This window comes from Sciurus vulgaris (assembly GCF_902686455.1).
Source record: "Sciurus vulgaris genome assembly, chromosome: 15".
Taxonomy (NCBI): domain Eukaryota; kingdom Metazoa; phylum Chordata; class Mammalia; order Rodentia; family Sciuridae; genus Sciurus; species Sciurus vulgaris.
Window position 1 is genome coordinate 69,570,635 of NC_136476.1, and position 16,917 is coordinate 69,587,551.

General features: G+C 47.2%; 1 protein-coding gene across 5 annotated transcripts in view; it reads left to right on the forward strand.

Annotated features, from left to right (window-relative positions):
* Window positions 1–16,917, forward strand: part of SNX30 (sorting nexin family member 30) — a 114,631-nt gene that overhangs the window by 87,850 nt on the left and 9,864 nt on the right. For 4 of the 5 annotated variants that reach the window (XM_079112611.1, XM_079112614.1, XM_079112615.1 and 1 more), the window contains exons 7-8: window positions 2,542–2,628; window positions 13,395–13,547. In XM_079112611.1, the coding sequence (XP_078968737.1) occupies window positions 2,542–2,628; window positions 13,395–13,547 (240 nt within the window). Of the gene's footprint in view, window positions 1–2,541; window positions 2,629–13,394; window positions 13,548–15,980; window positions 16,901–16,917 lie in introns of those variants that run through there. The other variant, XM_079112612.1, reaches the window with a different exon arrangement.

Here is a 16,917-nt window from a genome sequence, read left to right on the forward strand (position 1 = left end):
GTACTCAGGCTGTGAAACCCTAAGCTGGAATGTGGCAGAAGAGCTTGGACAAGTCACTGCCGTGCTGTCAGCCAACAGCAGGGCCCCAAGCAGGTCCTGTCATTGTTGCTGTACCAAGTCTCCTTGTCCAGAAAGCAGGGATAATGGCCTTTCGCCTGTGCTGGGTTCTTGTGCACCTTGCATGCTGTTTGGGGACACAGGGTGTTAGCAAGATCCTCCTGCCAGCTGCATAAGAGGTCAGATTTCTGGCTGCTCCAGGGGAGGCTGGGTCAGTGGAGGCTGAGGGGAGAGGCCAGGCTAACTGGAGGAAGGGGAAGTGGCTGCATCTTAGGGCTCCCCGCCTTCTTTGTGGAGTGACACATTGAGACCGTTTTAGCTCTGTGGGGTTGGCGTACCTCCCTGCTCCTCTCCCAGGGGCCCTGGCAGCCCTGGTAAGGTGGAGCAGACAGGGAGCAGGAAGCCCTGCACTGTGCTGGCCGTGTTCCAAGCCATTGTTTTTGAGGTTCTTGCCACATAGGCCTGGCAGATGCCACTGCAGCGAGTCATCTCCATTCCTCAGAGGGCTGGACCGGTGACGTGTGCTTTTTTCCAGTAAGCTCTGTAGCATCTGGTGAAGGGACGTGCATCTGCTGGAAAGATTCCAGTCACCCCTTTCCTTGCTGCTCCATCACCCCAGATGGCACTGTGCCTTTATTTCTCTTGGCTGAGGCTACGATCTTTACTACCCTTAGTGTAGATTTGGTGGTTTTTTGGTGGTGTTTTATTTTCTTCAGTTTTACTTTATAGATTTATGCCATCCAATATGCTAACCACTAGCCATATGTAACTACTTACTAAGTTTAAATTCAAATTAGTAAAGCTAAATAAAAATTTAAACCCAGTTTCTCGGTCACATGAGCCACATTTCAGGTGTTCAGGAGGCACTGGGCGCTAGGGACCACTGTGTTAGTGCCCTTTATAGACTGTCTCCATCATAGCAGAAGGTCCCATTGAACAGCACCATAAATAATGCTCTTCCAAGGTTACTGAGTGTGAGGAGCAAACGTCAGAGGCCTGATGAGAAAGGCGAGCGACACCCCATGTGAATTAAACAGCTGCAGTTTAGCTCACGGGAACGCGCTCCTCAGAGGAAACTCCTCCTTGGGTGGACCTGGGCTTCCTGGTGTTGGCGCATTCTGTCAGAAGGTTGGCCCTGGAGCACTCTCTTTAGCCACTCGTCACCGTTGAGGGCGCTGGCCGGGACTCCAGGTGCCCACCTTTTAGCCCAGGCATGCCTCCTTCCCGATTCCTCGCTCTCAGAGAGGGTCCCTCCTGGGGAAGTTCATGATCAGAAACTGATAGCAACTTTTGACTTCCAAGTTAGTGGGAAGGAAAGTTTTTTTGTTCTTGATTGCCATTTGTGATTCTACCAGAAGAAACTCTCTGATAAAACAGATATTTTTCTAGAATATCTACTGCAAGGTTTCCTGTTTTGTTTGATGGGGTCTCAGAGGTAGAGCTCAGACTGGGTGAGGCAAGGGCAGTGAGCCCCGAGCACATTTAAGGAGATCCTGTCTTAGGTGCTGGCCTTCCACTGGCATGGGCTTAGGAGTGAGTGTCTCCTCATGTTTTGCACACTGAGCATCTGGCTCCTCGACCTTAGTGCCATCCAGGGATGGCTCAGTTTGGGCCCAGTGACCATTCACTCTGGCAGGCTTCCTGCGTGGCTCTTGTACCAAATACAGCCTTGTACTGTGTCTGCACCTCTCTCAGACTGAACCCTGTAGGTGGGACCACATCTCTTTGTAGAGGACAGATAAGCAGCTCGTGGATCAGTGAACCAGTCTACCAGGTATCAACTCAATGAATTAATCAAGAACTCTCCTAGATCTACTGCATGACACGCAGACTACAGTTCATTGTAATGGGTTGTATTCTCAAAAATTGCTAAGAGAATAGATTTTAGATGTTTCTACCCCAGAAAAATTAAGTGTGTGAGGTAATGCATAAATAGCTCTATTTAGCCATACCATAATGTATACATATTTCAAAACAGCCTGTTGAACACAATAAATTTTGATGTGTCAATTACAGTAAATAAATACATGTTTAATAATAGCAAAGAACTTTCTTGACTTAGACTTTTCCATTGAGTTCAGAGAATGTCCCACATTGTTACCTGTGAAACTGCATCTTTCCCACCACCAGGCCCTCCGCACATGGTGAAGCTGGGTCCCCCTGTCTGTGCAGCAGTGGGTGAGCACCTTTCCCCCTTCCCTGGAACCATCTCATATTTAGCATTAGGCGCGGTTACCTCCTGGAAGGCTCAGTCTCTGGGGCTGGCTCTCCTTTCTTCACCCCTCTTCCCTGCTTTCTCTAGAGTTCTTGCCACGTGTCACGCTGCAGCTTCTGGATCACTAGAAGACTGTTCTGGGAGTGCGTGGTGGCATCACATAGTGCTGTGATTTGGGGAGGGCTGGGGTAAGGAGCTGTTTCCAGGGCATTGGAGGCCCCGTTGTGGACTCTGTGTTACATGCTTCTCCTCTCTCTCTCCTCCCACAGAGCGTATTGAAGAAGAGGGACCAAGTTCAAGCAGAGTATGAAGCCAAACTGGAAGCCGTGGCTCTGAGAAAGGAAGACCGCCCCAAGGTCAGGGAAGCCCCCAGCAAGAGATGGGCTGCTCCCGGCTACAAGCTGTAGCTTCCCTGCTGGTGCTGAATAACACATTTCCCTAGATCTGTACGACCAAGGTGCCCAGTGCCAGCTGGGCGGTGTCGATGTTATTATTTTCTTCTTTTTGCTCTCTCTTCTTATTTCTTAGAGTTCCTAATGTGCACTAGGAGTTAAATTTTCTGCTTTTTTCTGAGACTTTTAAAAAAGTCTTGTGTCCCCACCATTCATTGGCTTTTTCTCACTCTGTAAAATGGCAATGCAGATCAGAGCTCTCAGAGTAAGGTTCAGCGATGGGGCACGAGCTGTTAGCCACCCATGATGAGCAAGTCACAGACGTGGGGAAGAAGGGCTTAGAAAGGAGTATAGCAGCGGATGTGGCTGTGGGACCAGTTGCTCACCTGTGGGACACTTGAGGTGCGTGTTGTCAGACTGCCATTGTCGGGGACAGACTGCACGCTCTGTGTGCACAGTGGGACTGCAGTTTGGCTGAATTGGGGGCAAAAGCCAACAAAAAGTGGGTCTTGACTCCACTGAGTTTGAGAAGCACTGGTCTAACTTGTTTCTGCTGCCCTCTTGCTCAGGATCAGGGATCATGATGGCAAATTACATCTGCTGTTTGAGTCATTCCATTTATTGCCCTTCTCTTCCCTCCTGCCGGGGTTCAAAGCGAGAGTCCTGCTAGCCAGTGTGAGAGTGCTCATAGTGTGCAAAGCTGCTCTCATTTATTCCGTACATCAACCATGTGGTTTAGGTACCACTGTTTTTCCCATTTAAGAGATGAACAAACCAAGGCCTGAGATGAACCAACCAAGAGCCACGATGACATAGCGAGCAACTGGTAGAGCCAGGATTGTACCCTGCATAGGACTGTGGAACCCTGCCACTACCGTTATGTTATTCTCTTTCTTTTTTGTTTGTAAACATAAGGTTTATTCGTTTGGAAAGAAGGGGTGGGATAGGGAGTGTTATTAGAAAGATAATAGTAGGGACCCAAGTTTCAGGGAAAGTTTGACCTGAGAACTTTTCTTCTTTCCCTTCTCTTCTGCTCTTTCCTCCCTTTCTCGCTCCCTCCCTCCCTCCTTTTCTCTCTGCCTTTCTCTTCTCTCCCTCTTTTCTACCTTCTGTCCATCCTTCCATCCTTCCTCTGCCTTGGTTCTTGCTACTGCTGCTATTGACACACACCTGGAAAGGAATCAGCTTTGGGGATTTAAAACCCAAACCTCAGAAATGGCATTCCTTAGCTTTATGTAGGGCTTTTTCTTATATATATGAATTATGTTGCATGATGACCAGGCAGGTAATCTGAGGCCCAGCGGGAAGGCATTGTTCTTTCCCCATTTCATGGGTGAGGAAATAAGTCACAAAGTATAGTAGATTTCCCTGCCTCTTTTATGCCAAGTGTCTCTACATCCAAATGCTGTATACAGTAGGCATACCATGCATGCTTTTTGTGTTGATATGCATGTCACTCTTAGAGTGACTTCTACACCTGAGTGTGAAGCTCTCTGCATCTTGTGGGGAGCTGGGCAGGATTGGGGCTCTTGTCCCTGGCGCAGTGCTGGTGGCTGGGACCCTCCCTCTTGGTTCTCTTGCTTGGCCAGATGGCCTTCTTCCATCCTGTGTGCCACAAGGGAGGCCACAAGAAGTGCAGCCGGGTGCATGACTGCCCTCTGTCTCCAACCCTGTCCTATTGGTGAATTTCTAGCTGTCCCCATGATATGCTGGAGCATTGTGCCATCTGCCAGGCCCTCATCTCAGTCCTGTTAAAAAGAATGACATGGAATACTGCTTTTGTATTTAAAATTTTTCCTTCTGATCATTTAATCCCAAATATAAGATAGAAGTCACTTTACAAAAAGATAAATGCTTCATGGTCTCATTTGTGAGGCATCTAAAAATGCTGGCCTCAGGGCTGGGGATATAGCTCAGTTGGTAGAGTGCTTGCCTTGCAAGCACAAGGCCCTGGGTTCAAATCCCTAGCACCACAAAAAAAAAAAAAAAAAATACTGGCCTCATAGAAAGAGTAGAAGAGTGGTTTCCAGGGGTTGGAGATAGGGAGCTGCAGGTCAGAAGGTACCAACCCTCTGTCGTCAGCTGGGTGTGGTGGCGACTGTCTGCGGGAGGCTGAGGCGGGGGGATCACTTGAGCCCAGGAGTTCAAGGACAGACTGGACAACACATTGAGACCCCACTTCAAACAAAGCAAAACAACCACACGTCTGGGGAATCTAATGTACAGCATGGGTGAGGATGGGTATAACTTAATGATTATGGCATTCATTACCTAATGTATATGTAAATCAAATCCTGCCCTTTAATATAACAGTCTTTATTTGTCAAATATTTTTTTCTTTTATATATTTATTTTTTTTATTTTTACAGACTGCATTTTGATTCATTGTACACAAATGGGGTACAACTTTTCATTTCTATGGTTGTACATGATGTAGAGTCACACCATTCATGTAATCATACATGTACACAGGGTAATAATGTGTGTCTCATTTCACCATCTTTCATACCCCCACCCCTCTCCCCTGTAACTTCCCTCTACGTAATCTAAAGTTCCTCAACCCCTTCCCCCCCACCCCCATTATGAATCATCATCCACTCATCAGGGAAAACATTCAGCCTTTGTTTTTTGGGAATGGCTTATTTCACAAAGCATGATATTCTACAATTCTATCCATTTATCTGCAAATGCCACAATATTATTATTCTTTATGGCTGAATAATATTCCACTGTGTATATATACCACAGTTTCTTTATCCATTCATCAATTGAAGGGCATCTAGGTTGGTTCCACAATCTAGCTATTGTGAATTGAGCTGCTATAAACATTGATGTGGCTTGTGTTACTATAGTATGTTGATTTTAAGTCCTTTGGGTATAAACCAAGGAGTGGGATAACTGGGTCAAAAGGTGGGTCCATTCCATCAAATATTTTTGAAAACCCTGGAAGTCACTTTTCCTGGCTAGGGTGGGAAGGAGAGCCAGCAAGTCCTGCCATTGGCCTAGTTTAGAAACTGAGGATCCTGCATGTACAAGTGTCACTTAAATAGTTCTGTCAGCATTTGCATGTGCCCAGGACTGAATATAAGCCTTTTCAGAGTGTGTTCAATGTGTCCAGCCCTATCCTGGACATAGCCCTTCCAAGACAGAAGCTGAGGATGAGGAATAATAGGCTGACTAGTTGGGCCCTCCTTGCTGGCTGCTGGAAACTCACACCAGCTTGGAACAGTCTCAGGCAGAGGGAACAGCTGGCTTTGGCTCCTACATACTTCTCAGTCCAGTTGCGGAGGCTCCTTAGCCTCCTGTTCTTGCTGGTGTGGGTGGTAGACTCCTCTTCTCAGGGCTGATTTCTTCCCCACTTGGCGCATCCCCTTGGCCACGCGAATTCTTACAAGAGGGGGAGGATTTTTTCCAGCTAGTGAAACGAGTGGGTCCTACACACACCTGCCTTCTCTTCCTACACTGGGGTGTCTTCTCTCTTCCTGGTGGAGACTGAACTATGCCAGAGTCAATTTCATTATTACTTAGCAGGTGTGACCATCAAGCTGGTTTACCGATAAGTATAATCTAAAAGTTGCGCACTAAAATTGCGCACCTGTGGGATCTGAGGTGGCAGCCACCTTGGTGGACAGAGGAGGCTCATTTGGCAGCCTATCCAGGTCTACTGTGGCGGGTAGGAAGAGCAGAGGATTTAGAAGCCCTTGGCCCTGGTTTCAAAGCCCAGCTTTGTCCCCCAGTTTGCTCATTAGCCTTTGTGAGCCTCACTCATCTCAGACTTGCCACCACTGTGATCATATAAAATGCTCAGGGTCGGTCTCGTAGCAGCAGATGAGCCTCTGCTGCCCGTGTGGTCTTGGTGTCTGCACTGGGAATGCATCGTTGCCACCTGTGTTTAAAAACAGTTGTTTTATTTATTTATTTTTTGCTTTTTCAGATCACAGTGTTTTAGACATTGTTTTTCATTCCCGCCCCCCTGTACCCCTCTCCCCACTGACAGCAGGCAGATAGAAATGAGCAGCTTCAGGTTTTGCTGTGCTTTGCTTGGTATGGTTTCAAGCTCACCAAACCAGAGCTGCTATTGATGAGGTAAAAGCCAGGATGCAAGGAAGTGGATTAAGGGTGATTCTACCCCAAGGACTCTGCCAGTTCAGTTGGTTACTAATTGTGGTGACGACAGTGCTCACAGGTCTGAGGCAGGGATGCAGGGACCGAGGGGTTCCTGGGCCTTGGCATGTTAACAGAAGATCTAAGAGGATCTGGGGGCTTTCTTCACTTTGAAGTGAAACCTTGAAACCTTTGCCCCAAAGATGAGGAAACACTGATTTTTGTGAGGCCATGGCATGGTATTGAAACCTGACCACTTTTCTGTGACCCAGAGGAAGGAAGTCGCTTCAGGGGTCTCTGACCTGGGTTTCAGGTTTCAAACTGGGGTGGTTGTCTTAGGACGAAGGAGTCCTAGGATGACAGTTGGGTTGAGGTGGGCGCCCACAGCTCCAGGTGCTGTGCTGAGAGCCTGTGACTAAGGCAGGCGTGATGAGGCCTCAGGAGCTGCGTGAAGTAGAATGATCATAGGTTTTAAGTGCTGCTTTGTTTCTAGGCTTTGAGAAAGCTCAGCAAACACTGAGGTGGTTTAGTCTCAGGCGAATGGAGCTATGGATGGTGTAGACTTCGTTTTCCTTATCTTGAGATTGAGGAATTGTAGGCACTTATATGGGGGTTGGCCATAAGCTGGTGTAAATCTTAGGATTTGACCCTTCTTATAAGCCGGGAAAGATATCAGAGCTAGTACTGGAAACAAGAGGGGTCAGGGAATCGTGTATGAAACCGGAGTGGAGGTATACAAACCTGAGTGTAGACAGCAAGGGGAACTGGAGGGAACATTTATGTTTTACTTTATTCTGCATTTGACCCTTTTCAGTGCCAATATGTTCATGTAGCATTAGTTCAGAGAAGAACAAAGAAGGGATTCCAGGAGAGGATGCTTTGCAAAATGTTTACCATTATCTTCAAAAGGTAAAAAAAATAAGGCAGGAAGGGGCTGTCCTAGGTCCTGCCTGTAAGCGGTCTTGCCCTGGGTACAGTGCCAGATGAAGAAGCTGTTTGAAATGGGTAGCATCAGCACGAAAGTGAGAGGTATCAGGGGAAGTGAAGGCATGGCAATGTGAACAGTAGACATGGCGTGTGGAGATGAGTGGGCGTGGTGTGTGGAGATGAGTGGGCGTGGTGTGTGGAGACTGAGTGGGAGTGGCACATGGAGATGAGTGGGCGTGGCGTGTGGAGGTATGTGGGCCTGGAGGTGGGAGTGGAAGTGAGTGGCATGTGGAAGTGAACTAGTGTGTTGTGTGAAGACAAAAGGGAGCAGAAAATAAGAGATACTGAGCTTCTCAGGTTTAGAAGAAGGGAGGGAAGTAGGAATTGGACTTACTTGGACAGCCCACCCCTCTACAGGGGAGGCTGAGCAGGAATATCGCTTGAGCTGGTGAGTTTGAGGCCAACTCTAGGCAACATAGTGAGACCCTATCTGGAAAAGGAGAAAGAAGAGAAAAATGCTGTGTACCTTTATAAGCCCTGAGAACCTCCAGGAGGGCAGACATTGTGCATGAGGAACATGTGGCCAACAGCAAGAACTCTAGTTCTGAGGGGCAGTGGGGACACTTCTTAATATGGAGTGGGTACAAACTGGAGAACTCCGCAGCACTACCTGTCATCTCCAGACATGTCTGGCACGTGAGGATAGAAATGCCTGGCGTTCCCAGTTCTCTCCAGAACGCTATCATCTCAGCCTGTGTTAGAAAACCAGACAGGCTCAGCCACAGGAGGGCAGAAGCCCGTCATCTTTCTTTTCCTCTTTAATTCCTGCCTTCTGTCAGTGTGTTTCAACTTTACAAATGAGGATCCAGGGCTCAGGAGAATTACATAACTTATGTGCCAGAGCTAACAAATAGTGGTACTGGCATCCTCCCCCGCCAGGGTCCCGACCCCAGAAGTCTTTGCTCTGCAGAAGGGAGAGCTCTGGCCTTGTCAGCCAGTGGACATGAACCCCGGAGGGACTGGGGAGAGACAGGTCTTTGACCTCTGTGACCCCCACGTCTCTCAGTCATGGTGCAGGCAAATTCACGACTCTCAGTTCTCGCTGTATCTGTTGTGACTCATCTTAGCACTTGCTTTTCTCTCTGGTCTCACCCTTTGTTTGTTTAATCTTGTCTTAATGTTTTTTCAACTTTTTTTTTCACTTCACAGCTCACATAGAAACAAAATATTTGTATGGTGCACTGGGATAAACAGACAAGGTCACTGGGAGCTGGAGGTGGCTAGCCTGGCCACTCTGGCTTTCCTGTAGGCTGTGGGGATCAGTGTGTCTGCTCTTTGCACCAGACCAGTTAGGGAGCTCTGCCTCACTTGTTTGCTCAGAGCCTTTGACTGAGGAGACCACCATCCTGAGCCAGATCTGTCCTTGGTCCTGAAACTTGTCCCACAGAAGCCGTGAGCATGCCTCTCCCCCAGGTCTTGGGGTTTGTCTGCCTTGTTTAGTCTTGGGGGATTTCATTAACCTGTGGTCATCATGGGAGCAGATAATGTGACATGTCCAGCCTAGCTTCAAGAAGCAATGTATATCCTCAGGCCCCACACGTGGGAAGAGCTCGAAAATACCTTTATAAATGACTGTTGAGTAAATATAGTTTCCCACCCTGCTCCCCAAACACACAAATGCACAATCTCATCCCACCAGAGCCTTTCCCAGCCCTCCCTGCTGTTACATGTTCTGTAAGGGAAATTCTGGTGAGAGAGAGGGGAACCTATGTGAAAAGTGCCATTTTGTCCTCTGTTTGGAAGTTTCTGGCCTTTGATGCCTTACATGGTGATGTCTCTTTTCTTCTGGGGGTCTGCATCGCCATCCCCACATCTTTCAGCCATGAGAAGCCCGACTCTTAACCATCCCTCAGTCGCAGAAATGGAAACCTTGATAAGAAGGAAGACTGGATGTTACTAGTCAGTAAATTGAGTGTCACTCACATGCTGTCCAGTAAGCAGAGTAAGAACACAGACAGGCCTGAGTGTCAGAGCTACGGCCGTCCTCTTCTGCATAAAGCTGGGGAACTTAACAAGCTGGTCGCTTCAGACCGATCACCCAGTTCCTTTTACTCTCTTCTCTTTACCTGCTCCACTCTCCCTCCATCCCTGGGCTTCTTTGGTCCGGTTCTTTTTGATTTGCCTCCTGCTCCTTCTGTGCCCACCTTTCTTAGTGATCTTTGCTGAGTCCTTTATTAATTCCATAAAAGCAGGCTGCTTCATGGTTCTACCCTTAGATCCTGCCTTCCCCATCCCCCTTTTATTCCTTCTCATGTATATGTATTTTTAAAATATATTTCTATAACTTTATTTTTTTTTATGTGATGCTGAGGATCGAACCCAGTGCCTCCCACATGCTAGGCAAGTGTTCTACCACTGAGATACAATCCCTGCCCCCATACATTTTTTTAAATATAGTTATATACATAACACAAAATTTGCCAAATTTACCATCAGTTTTAAGTTCACAGTTCAATAGCAGTACATACATTCTCATTGTTGTACAGCCAGTCTCTAAAACTCTGCACCTTGCAGAACTGAAACTATACATCCACTAAGCCCCTGTCAACTGCAGTTCTACTTTGTTTTTATTCTAAATACTTTGACTAAGTACCTCATGTAGATGGAATCATGCAGTATCCGTTCTGCTGTTGATTGCTTATTTCACTTTGCATGATGTTCATCCATGAGGTAGCCTGTGTCAGAATTTCTTTCCTTTTTAAGGTTGAGTAGTACCCCATTGTATGTCCGTACTGTATTTTGTTTATCCATTCATGCATCAGTGGGCATTTGGGTTGCTTCCTCCCTTTGGCTGAATAATGCTGCTTTGGGCATGCGTGTACAGATAGCTCTTTGAGACCTTGGTTTCAATTATTTTGGAGATATATACCCAGAAGTAGAATCCAGCAGGATCATGTGGGAGTTTTATGTTTAATTGTTGGAGGAACTGCTATACTGTTTTCCACAGTGACTACACCATTTTCTATTCCTGCTAACAGGGCACAAGGTCTTGTCTGTTATTTTGATAGCACCTCCCTAGTGGATGTGAGGTGGTATCGTAATTTGGATATGCATCTGTCTCATTCATGATCAGTGGTGTCAAACATCTTTTCATGTGCTTTTGGCCATTTGTCTATCTTTTGTTCAAGTCCTTTACCTATTTCTTAATTGAGTTCTTTGGCGGTTCTTGTTTTAGCCGTCTCAGCCCTCTTGTGGAGGGAAGTCTCACCCTTCTCATGGTTATAACTCCCTCCTTGCTGTGGATTGCGGACCTGTCCTACATCCTGAGTTCCTTAGTGACATTATTGTCAGTCCAGTCATCTGGACTAGAAACTTAAAGCTCCTTTCTGATTCCCTGTATCTTATTTCTCAGGGGCATTTGGTTGCCAGATCTGTCAGTAGTCTCCACTAGTTTGGTTTAATCCATCCTTCCCCTTCTAGTGTTCCGGCCACTGCCTGGTTCCAGAGTGTCCAGTGTAACCTCATGCCAACCTGTGGTGAGGTGTTGACTCATCTCTCAGGACTGGTGAAATCTCAGGGTGGGGTAGCATGGTCAAAGGGTGGCATCTAGTTTGAAAGAACATATTTAATAATATAACATTTGTAAGATGGAAAAGAATTCTTTTTTTTGCAATACATGGGATAAAGCTCAATAAAATATTCTTGACTTGAGGGGCTGTGTAAAGCTAGATTCCTTTGTGAATAGCAATTACAATATTCTACTGATATGAATGAACATTTATGGAGTGCTTAATGTATGTGAGGCACCAGGTGCTTTATAAGCATTATCTCACTGAATCTCACAACAATCTTATAAGGTGGATAGGATGTGTTTCCAGAAAAAGAAACTGAGGTACAGAGATCCAAGTCACACATCTGATAAGTGATAGATGTGTTATTCAGACCCTCTAGTGAGAAGCTGTGTGAGGCCTTTTTTCTTCTCCAGAAGAGGTCATGAGTTAAATAGGCCTCAGAAAAACTCACCTTCAGGGAAAGTTCCAGGATTCTCTTCCTCTAACCCCCAACCCCAGTCTCACCAACTGGAGAAAGTTCTCCCAAATATGCCTTTGTGAACACCAGGCCTGTGAGCTGTTCCTCCTGGTGGGTCTGAGTATCTCCTCACCTCTCACTTGCATGGACTTCTCTCTGGAGAGTCCTCTTCACTCTCATGTACCATTTCTCTCATCTTTAAAATCATATCAGTGCTACTTCCTCAAGTAGGCCTCACCCTTCACCAGTTTGGACTCCTCACCGCTCCTCCTCAGTGTAAGGTGAAAATCCTCGTAACTTCTCAACTTAGCATCTAGGCTTGTTCCTTTTTCTTTCAAAGTGACTGCAGGCAACTTGAGACAAAATTTGCCTGTTGAGAACCTGAGCACCTTTGTGTTCCTCAGTGCCAAGCATGGAATGTCATAATGATAAGCTAGATATTTCCACATGAAGGCTCATGAAGGCTACTTTGGAGAGGTCTGCTTTTTCCCTTTTAGAAGTTTCTTTCTCTTACATTGCCAGGAAGTCTGGGTATGTCTTTTTCTCCAACTCACCCTTGTCTCACCCAAGTTTAGTTCTCTACCAAGCATATTTGAGCCCCTTGCTGTGTCAGGTGGCTAAGCTCTGAGGAGAAGTCCGTGTTCTCAAGGCCTGACCTTGCTGTGTGGGCATTGTTCTAGCCAGCTCTTTGCCCATAGGCTTGGTGCTAAACTTCCTTGATTGGCTGAGATTAGCCCCAGAGCACAGCTTGGAGACATTCAGGTTCCTTGTCCTCAGCACACAAAACCTATAAGGTCTCATTGACCCAGCTTTGGGCACAGCAGCTCTCTGGCCACCAACAGGGCCCGGTGGAACACTTGAGTTAGGAGAAGCAGCCTTGTGCTTTGGTAACCACTGTGACCAGCAGGCCCTCACTGTGGATGAAACTCACCAAAGCAAAGAAAGTTGTGAAATCCAGTTGCTGTAGTCCTTTTTTTGAGAAAGTGTTCTAGACCTTGTTAAGAAAAATGTGAAACTGCCTGCTGTTTCTTCTCTCTTGATATACAAAAGTCGTTTTCCTCCCATTTTCTCAGACCTAATCTTCCTGTAACTTCATTTGTGATTATCTGCTATCTAGAGGAACATATGCAAGTCTCCATTGTGTTGGTAATGTGGGGTTCAGCTGAGGAAGCTGACGGGTAGTCTTATTGCTGTTGATTCTCTGATTAATGAGGAAAGGCAATATCAAACATTGTAAGAAATGGAATAGTGATCTGGGAAAACCTATTTATTTTCTGGTTCCAGTTTGGGACACAGAACAGCAGGGTGAAACACAATAGTTGATATTATATGTGCAAAGTCTGCACACATTTTTTCAAGTGTGGATGGGGAAATCCTGAAAGGAACCAAACTCATCAACTCTGAGTTGCAGTGTTTGTTCTCCCTGTGTGTAAGCGGGGGTTTCCCGCATGAGTCTCTGTTGCGCTTGAATGGACTGGAAGATTTGAGTTAGAATAGCCCTTTCCAGAGCTCCTCTTTAAGACTCAGAAGTTCAGATGGATGTCTCCAGGGAAGAGAGTGTGTAGATGACATTTTAATGTAGCACTCCAGCCTCCCACAAATGTGGAAGAGGAGCCCCAGGCGGGAGAAACCAGTCACACAAACTCCCTACATATGCCCCCTGCTTCCAGGTGCCAGCGGACGTGGAGAAATGTCAGGATCGGATGGAGTGCTTCAATGCGGACCTGAAGGCTGACATGGAGAGGTGGCAGAGCAACAAGAGGCAGGACTTCCGGCAGCTGCTCATGGGGTTGGCTGACAAGAACATCCAGTACTATGAGAAGGTAAAGGGTGGGCCCCACACGACGGTAGTTCTAATAGCCAGAGCCTTTCATGAAGGTCCCCCAGAAACCTAGAAGCAGGGACCCTGCTCCTCCCAGGTCCTTCCCTTCTTCTGCCCGTCTGACCTCGGCTGACCTGTGTTTGGTCACCCAGCTGCGGTGGTGGGTTTGGCAGCCGGCGCCCCAGCAGCCACATGGCCCCCTTGCACATACTGGTGGAGAGCTCTGTCTCCTGTGCTCTCTGGCTCTGGGCTCTGGCTGCCTCCAGTCGGTCAGGCCTTCGGCACACGGGTGCTGCCAGACAGCAGAGGCCCTGGGTTACTTCACTGCCTCAAGGTCCACATACAGGGCTCGTCACTGTCATTGTGCCATGGGCCCCTTTGGTCATCTGGTGAAGGTGATACGCCCCTTTTCAAAGTACTTTTGTTTTTTAAAAATAGACTTAAAAATACCATTTTTAAATACCTAATAGGAAGGTATGTGGGGTTACAAAGGAAAACAGTTCTATTAAAAACAGTTTCATTGGGCTGGGGAGATAGCTCAGTCGGTAGAGTGCTTGCCTTGCAAGCACAAAGCCATGGGTTCGATCCCCAGCACCGCAAAAAAAAAAAAAAAAAAAAAAAAAAAAAAGTTTCATTCACTGATCCCCTGATCTGTGGGCCCCGGGTTAAGCCCCCCGCCCATACGCACAGTGATTCCGGTCAAGCTACAGCCCCCTCTCCTCAGTCTGTTTGCCCCTAGTGTATCCGCCTCTAGATTGTTTCTGCCAGTGAATCCTAATATTCCTTAAAAGCCTAAAATTATAGAGCCTGGCCTGATCATAATCAACAAGGAACCTGTAGGCATGACATCAAGTGTGGAGACACAGCAGGCTCCCAGCTTATGGACTGGGACTAACTCGGCTCTTATACCACAGTCCTGGAAACACACCCATCCTAAGTGATAAGGATCCATCTTTTCTGAGGCTTTGATGGTCCCGGAGGCAGTGTGTCTGCATCTTCTCCAGGTCTCCTGGGGGAGGGCTAAGGAAACAGGCATGGAGTGGCCTTTGCTGCTCAGTTCTTGGGGAAGGGGCTGATTGACAAGGGGAGGAGGAAACCCACTTCCTTCCTCCTGGCCATGTCCATGGAGCCCAGCTGTGGTCCTGAGCTTGCGTGGGTCATCTCGTTAATATTTAAGTCTTGCCACTACACGGCTGAGAGCTCTATGGTTCTCAATTGAAAGCTCAAGAAACCAAGGCTCAGCAGCGTTTAGAAAGCTCTGCCCGATCCGGCGCAGCCTAGCACTGTAGAACTGATGGGTCCACAAGTCTAGCAGTTCCATCATTGTCAGCCTTGGGGATAGTGCCCTCCAGAACAGCTCTGCTGGCCCAGACATGGAAAGTTCACCACCTGTGAAGTCGAGGCCTCATTCCTCTGCTTGTTGTGCTAATAGGAAAGGTGCCTCTCTGTGCCTCTGTTTCTTTATCTGTGAATGGAAGTGGTCCTTCTCCATGGAGCGATTGTGAAGATACTGTGAAATAATGCACCCAGAACATGTCCAGCACATGGCAGGCATTTAGTAAAAATGTTCCTTTCTTCCTTGACCCTGTTGCCTCTCTCTGCTGTTCAGCAGCCTTACCACTACTGTAAAACTGACCAGGTCCAGTGTCTCCACCCTTCTTGAAGCCGAATCCTAGCATCCCCAGGGCCCCAGGGTTCAACAACTCTGCTCTCATTGTCTGTATCTTCCCATCATACACTAACAGTGTCACTGTCTTGGGGCCTGGTTTTGGTTCCTCACATATATTTGACCAATGCTTTTTGTGTATTTGCTATGTGCAAGAGACTGCATCTATAAAATTGATAAATAAATAGCATGACCCCTACCCTTAAGGCATCCTCAGTCTATTGGAGGATGAATATTAATGAAAGAATTCCATAGCCATGAGTGAGCTGTGTGTGCTAAAGGAAGAGAACAGGACACTAGGAGGAGATGCTAGGGGGTGTAATTCAGATGAGGGAAGAGGGGGTAGATGGAGCGGGCAGGCAAGGTCAGTCTGGAAGTAACACGTATTCTAAGCCTCAGAGACAAAGATGCCAGAGAGTGGGCGTTCCAGACGAAGGGAGCAACATATTCAAGGTTCCTGGGGTAGGAAGAGTGTGGGCTACTTGGGGACTGGAAAGAAGAAAGCTGCTCTGGCCTCAGTTTCTCAGAGCCGATGCAGACAGACTCTTCCAGATCTGAGGTGATGGCCTAGGACCTCACTCGGAGCCCCTTGCCGGAAGCAAGCTCCTCAAGGCTCTTCGCCTTCCTTCTGTGGGTCAGGCTTCCAAGTCTGACTTCTCTAACTTCAGCATCACCAAGGAAGGCGTCCAGGAGTCGTTTCACCCCTCTTTCCTGCCTGACCTGATGATGCCTTCTTCTCTTTCCATCTCCTTTGAACCACCCCGCTAGCTGACTCAGCACAGAATCCTCATTCACCCTGGCTGCTTCTAAGAAAGGCCCTGTGCTGTGGCCTTCCTGCCCGCCATGCAGGAGACTGCTGGAAGGGAGGGTTATTTTCGTTAAGCAGCCTGCACTCAAGAGGTTAGAGCCAGTATCTCCTAAGTTCTTGGCCTGTCTCGAGGATCTGGAATGAAGAAATTGATGTAGTGGAAAGGGCATCAATTTGCATTCATGTTAAAATGATGAGTCATGAGCACTGTCACTTAAAAGCAGTGTGACTTGGGCCAGTGATGTAATCTGAGATTCATTTTCCTCATCTACAAAGCAGGTGTGCATGTAATAAATAATATTGCTACCTCATAGAATTGTGATAAGGAGTGTAAAATATATAGCAGTGTTTGGACATAATATAATGGAATCGTTGGGTCTCCTCCTCCTGTTCTCTCTTTTGGAAAATCTAAGAGTGACCCAAACAAGCAAATCTGAGTTCGGTGAAGAAGAGCAGGTTGTCTGCCCACTCTGATCCAGGTGGCCGGTCTGTTCCAGTCATGATCCTGTACTTGTGCAAGCCCCACATACCTGGAACAGTGTTGCCATCCGTACAGAGAACCTAGGGCCTCACCACGGCCTGGTCTCTGCTTTGCTTTTCCAAGGGGAAGATTTTCTTCCAATGAATCCACTTCCACTCACTGGGTATGAGCTTCAGGCACTGTCTTGAATTCACATAAACCTTGCGGGGACACTGCTGTCTTCCTTAGAGATGGGGGTGACACATTCCAAATAAACACCATTCACCTCCCCAGTTGACAGTAGTCATGATAATACACATAGGTGTCATTAGACAAAGGTGACCCAGCAGGATTGGCAACGAGAGTGTAGATGAGAACAGAATGAAGAAGCTGGCCCTGAAATCTGACACCCGATGCTGATCCTCTGTGCATGTTGT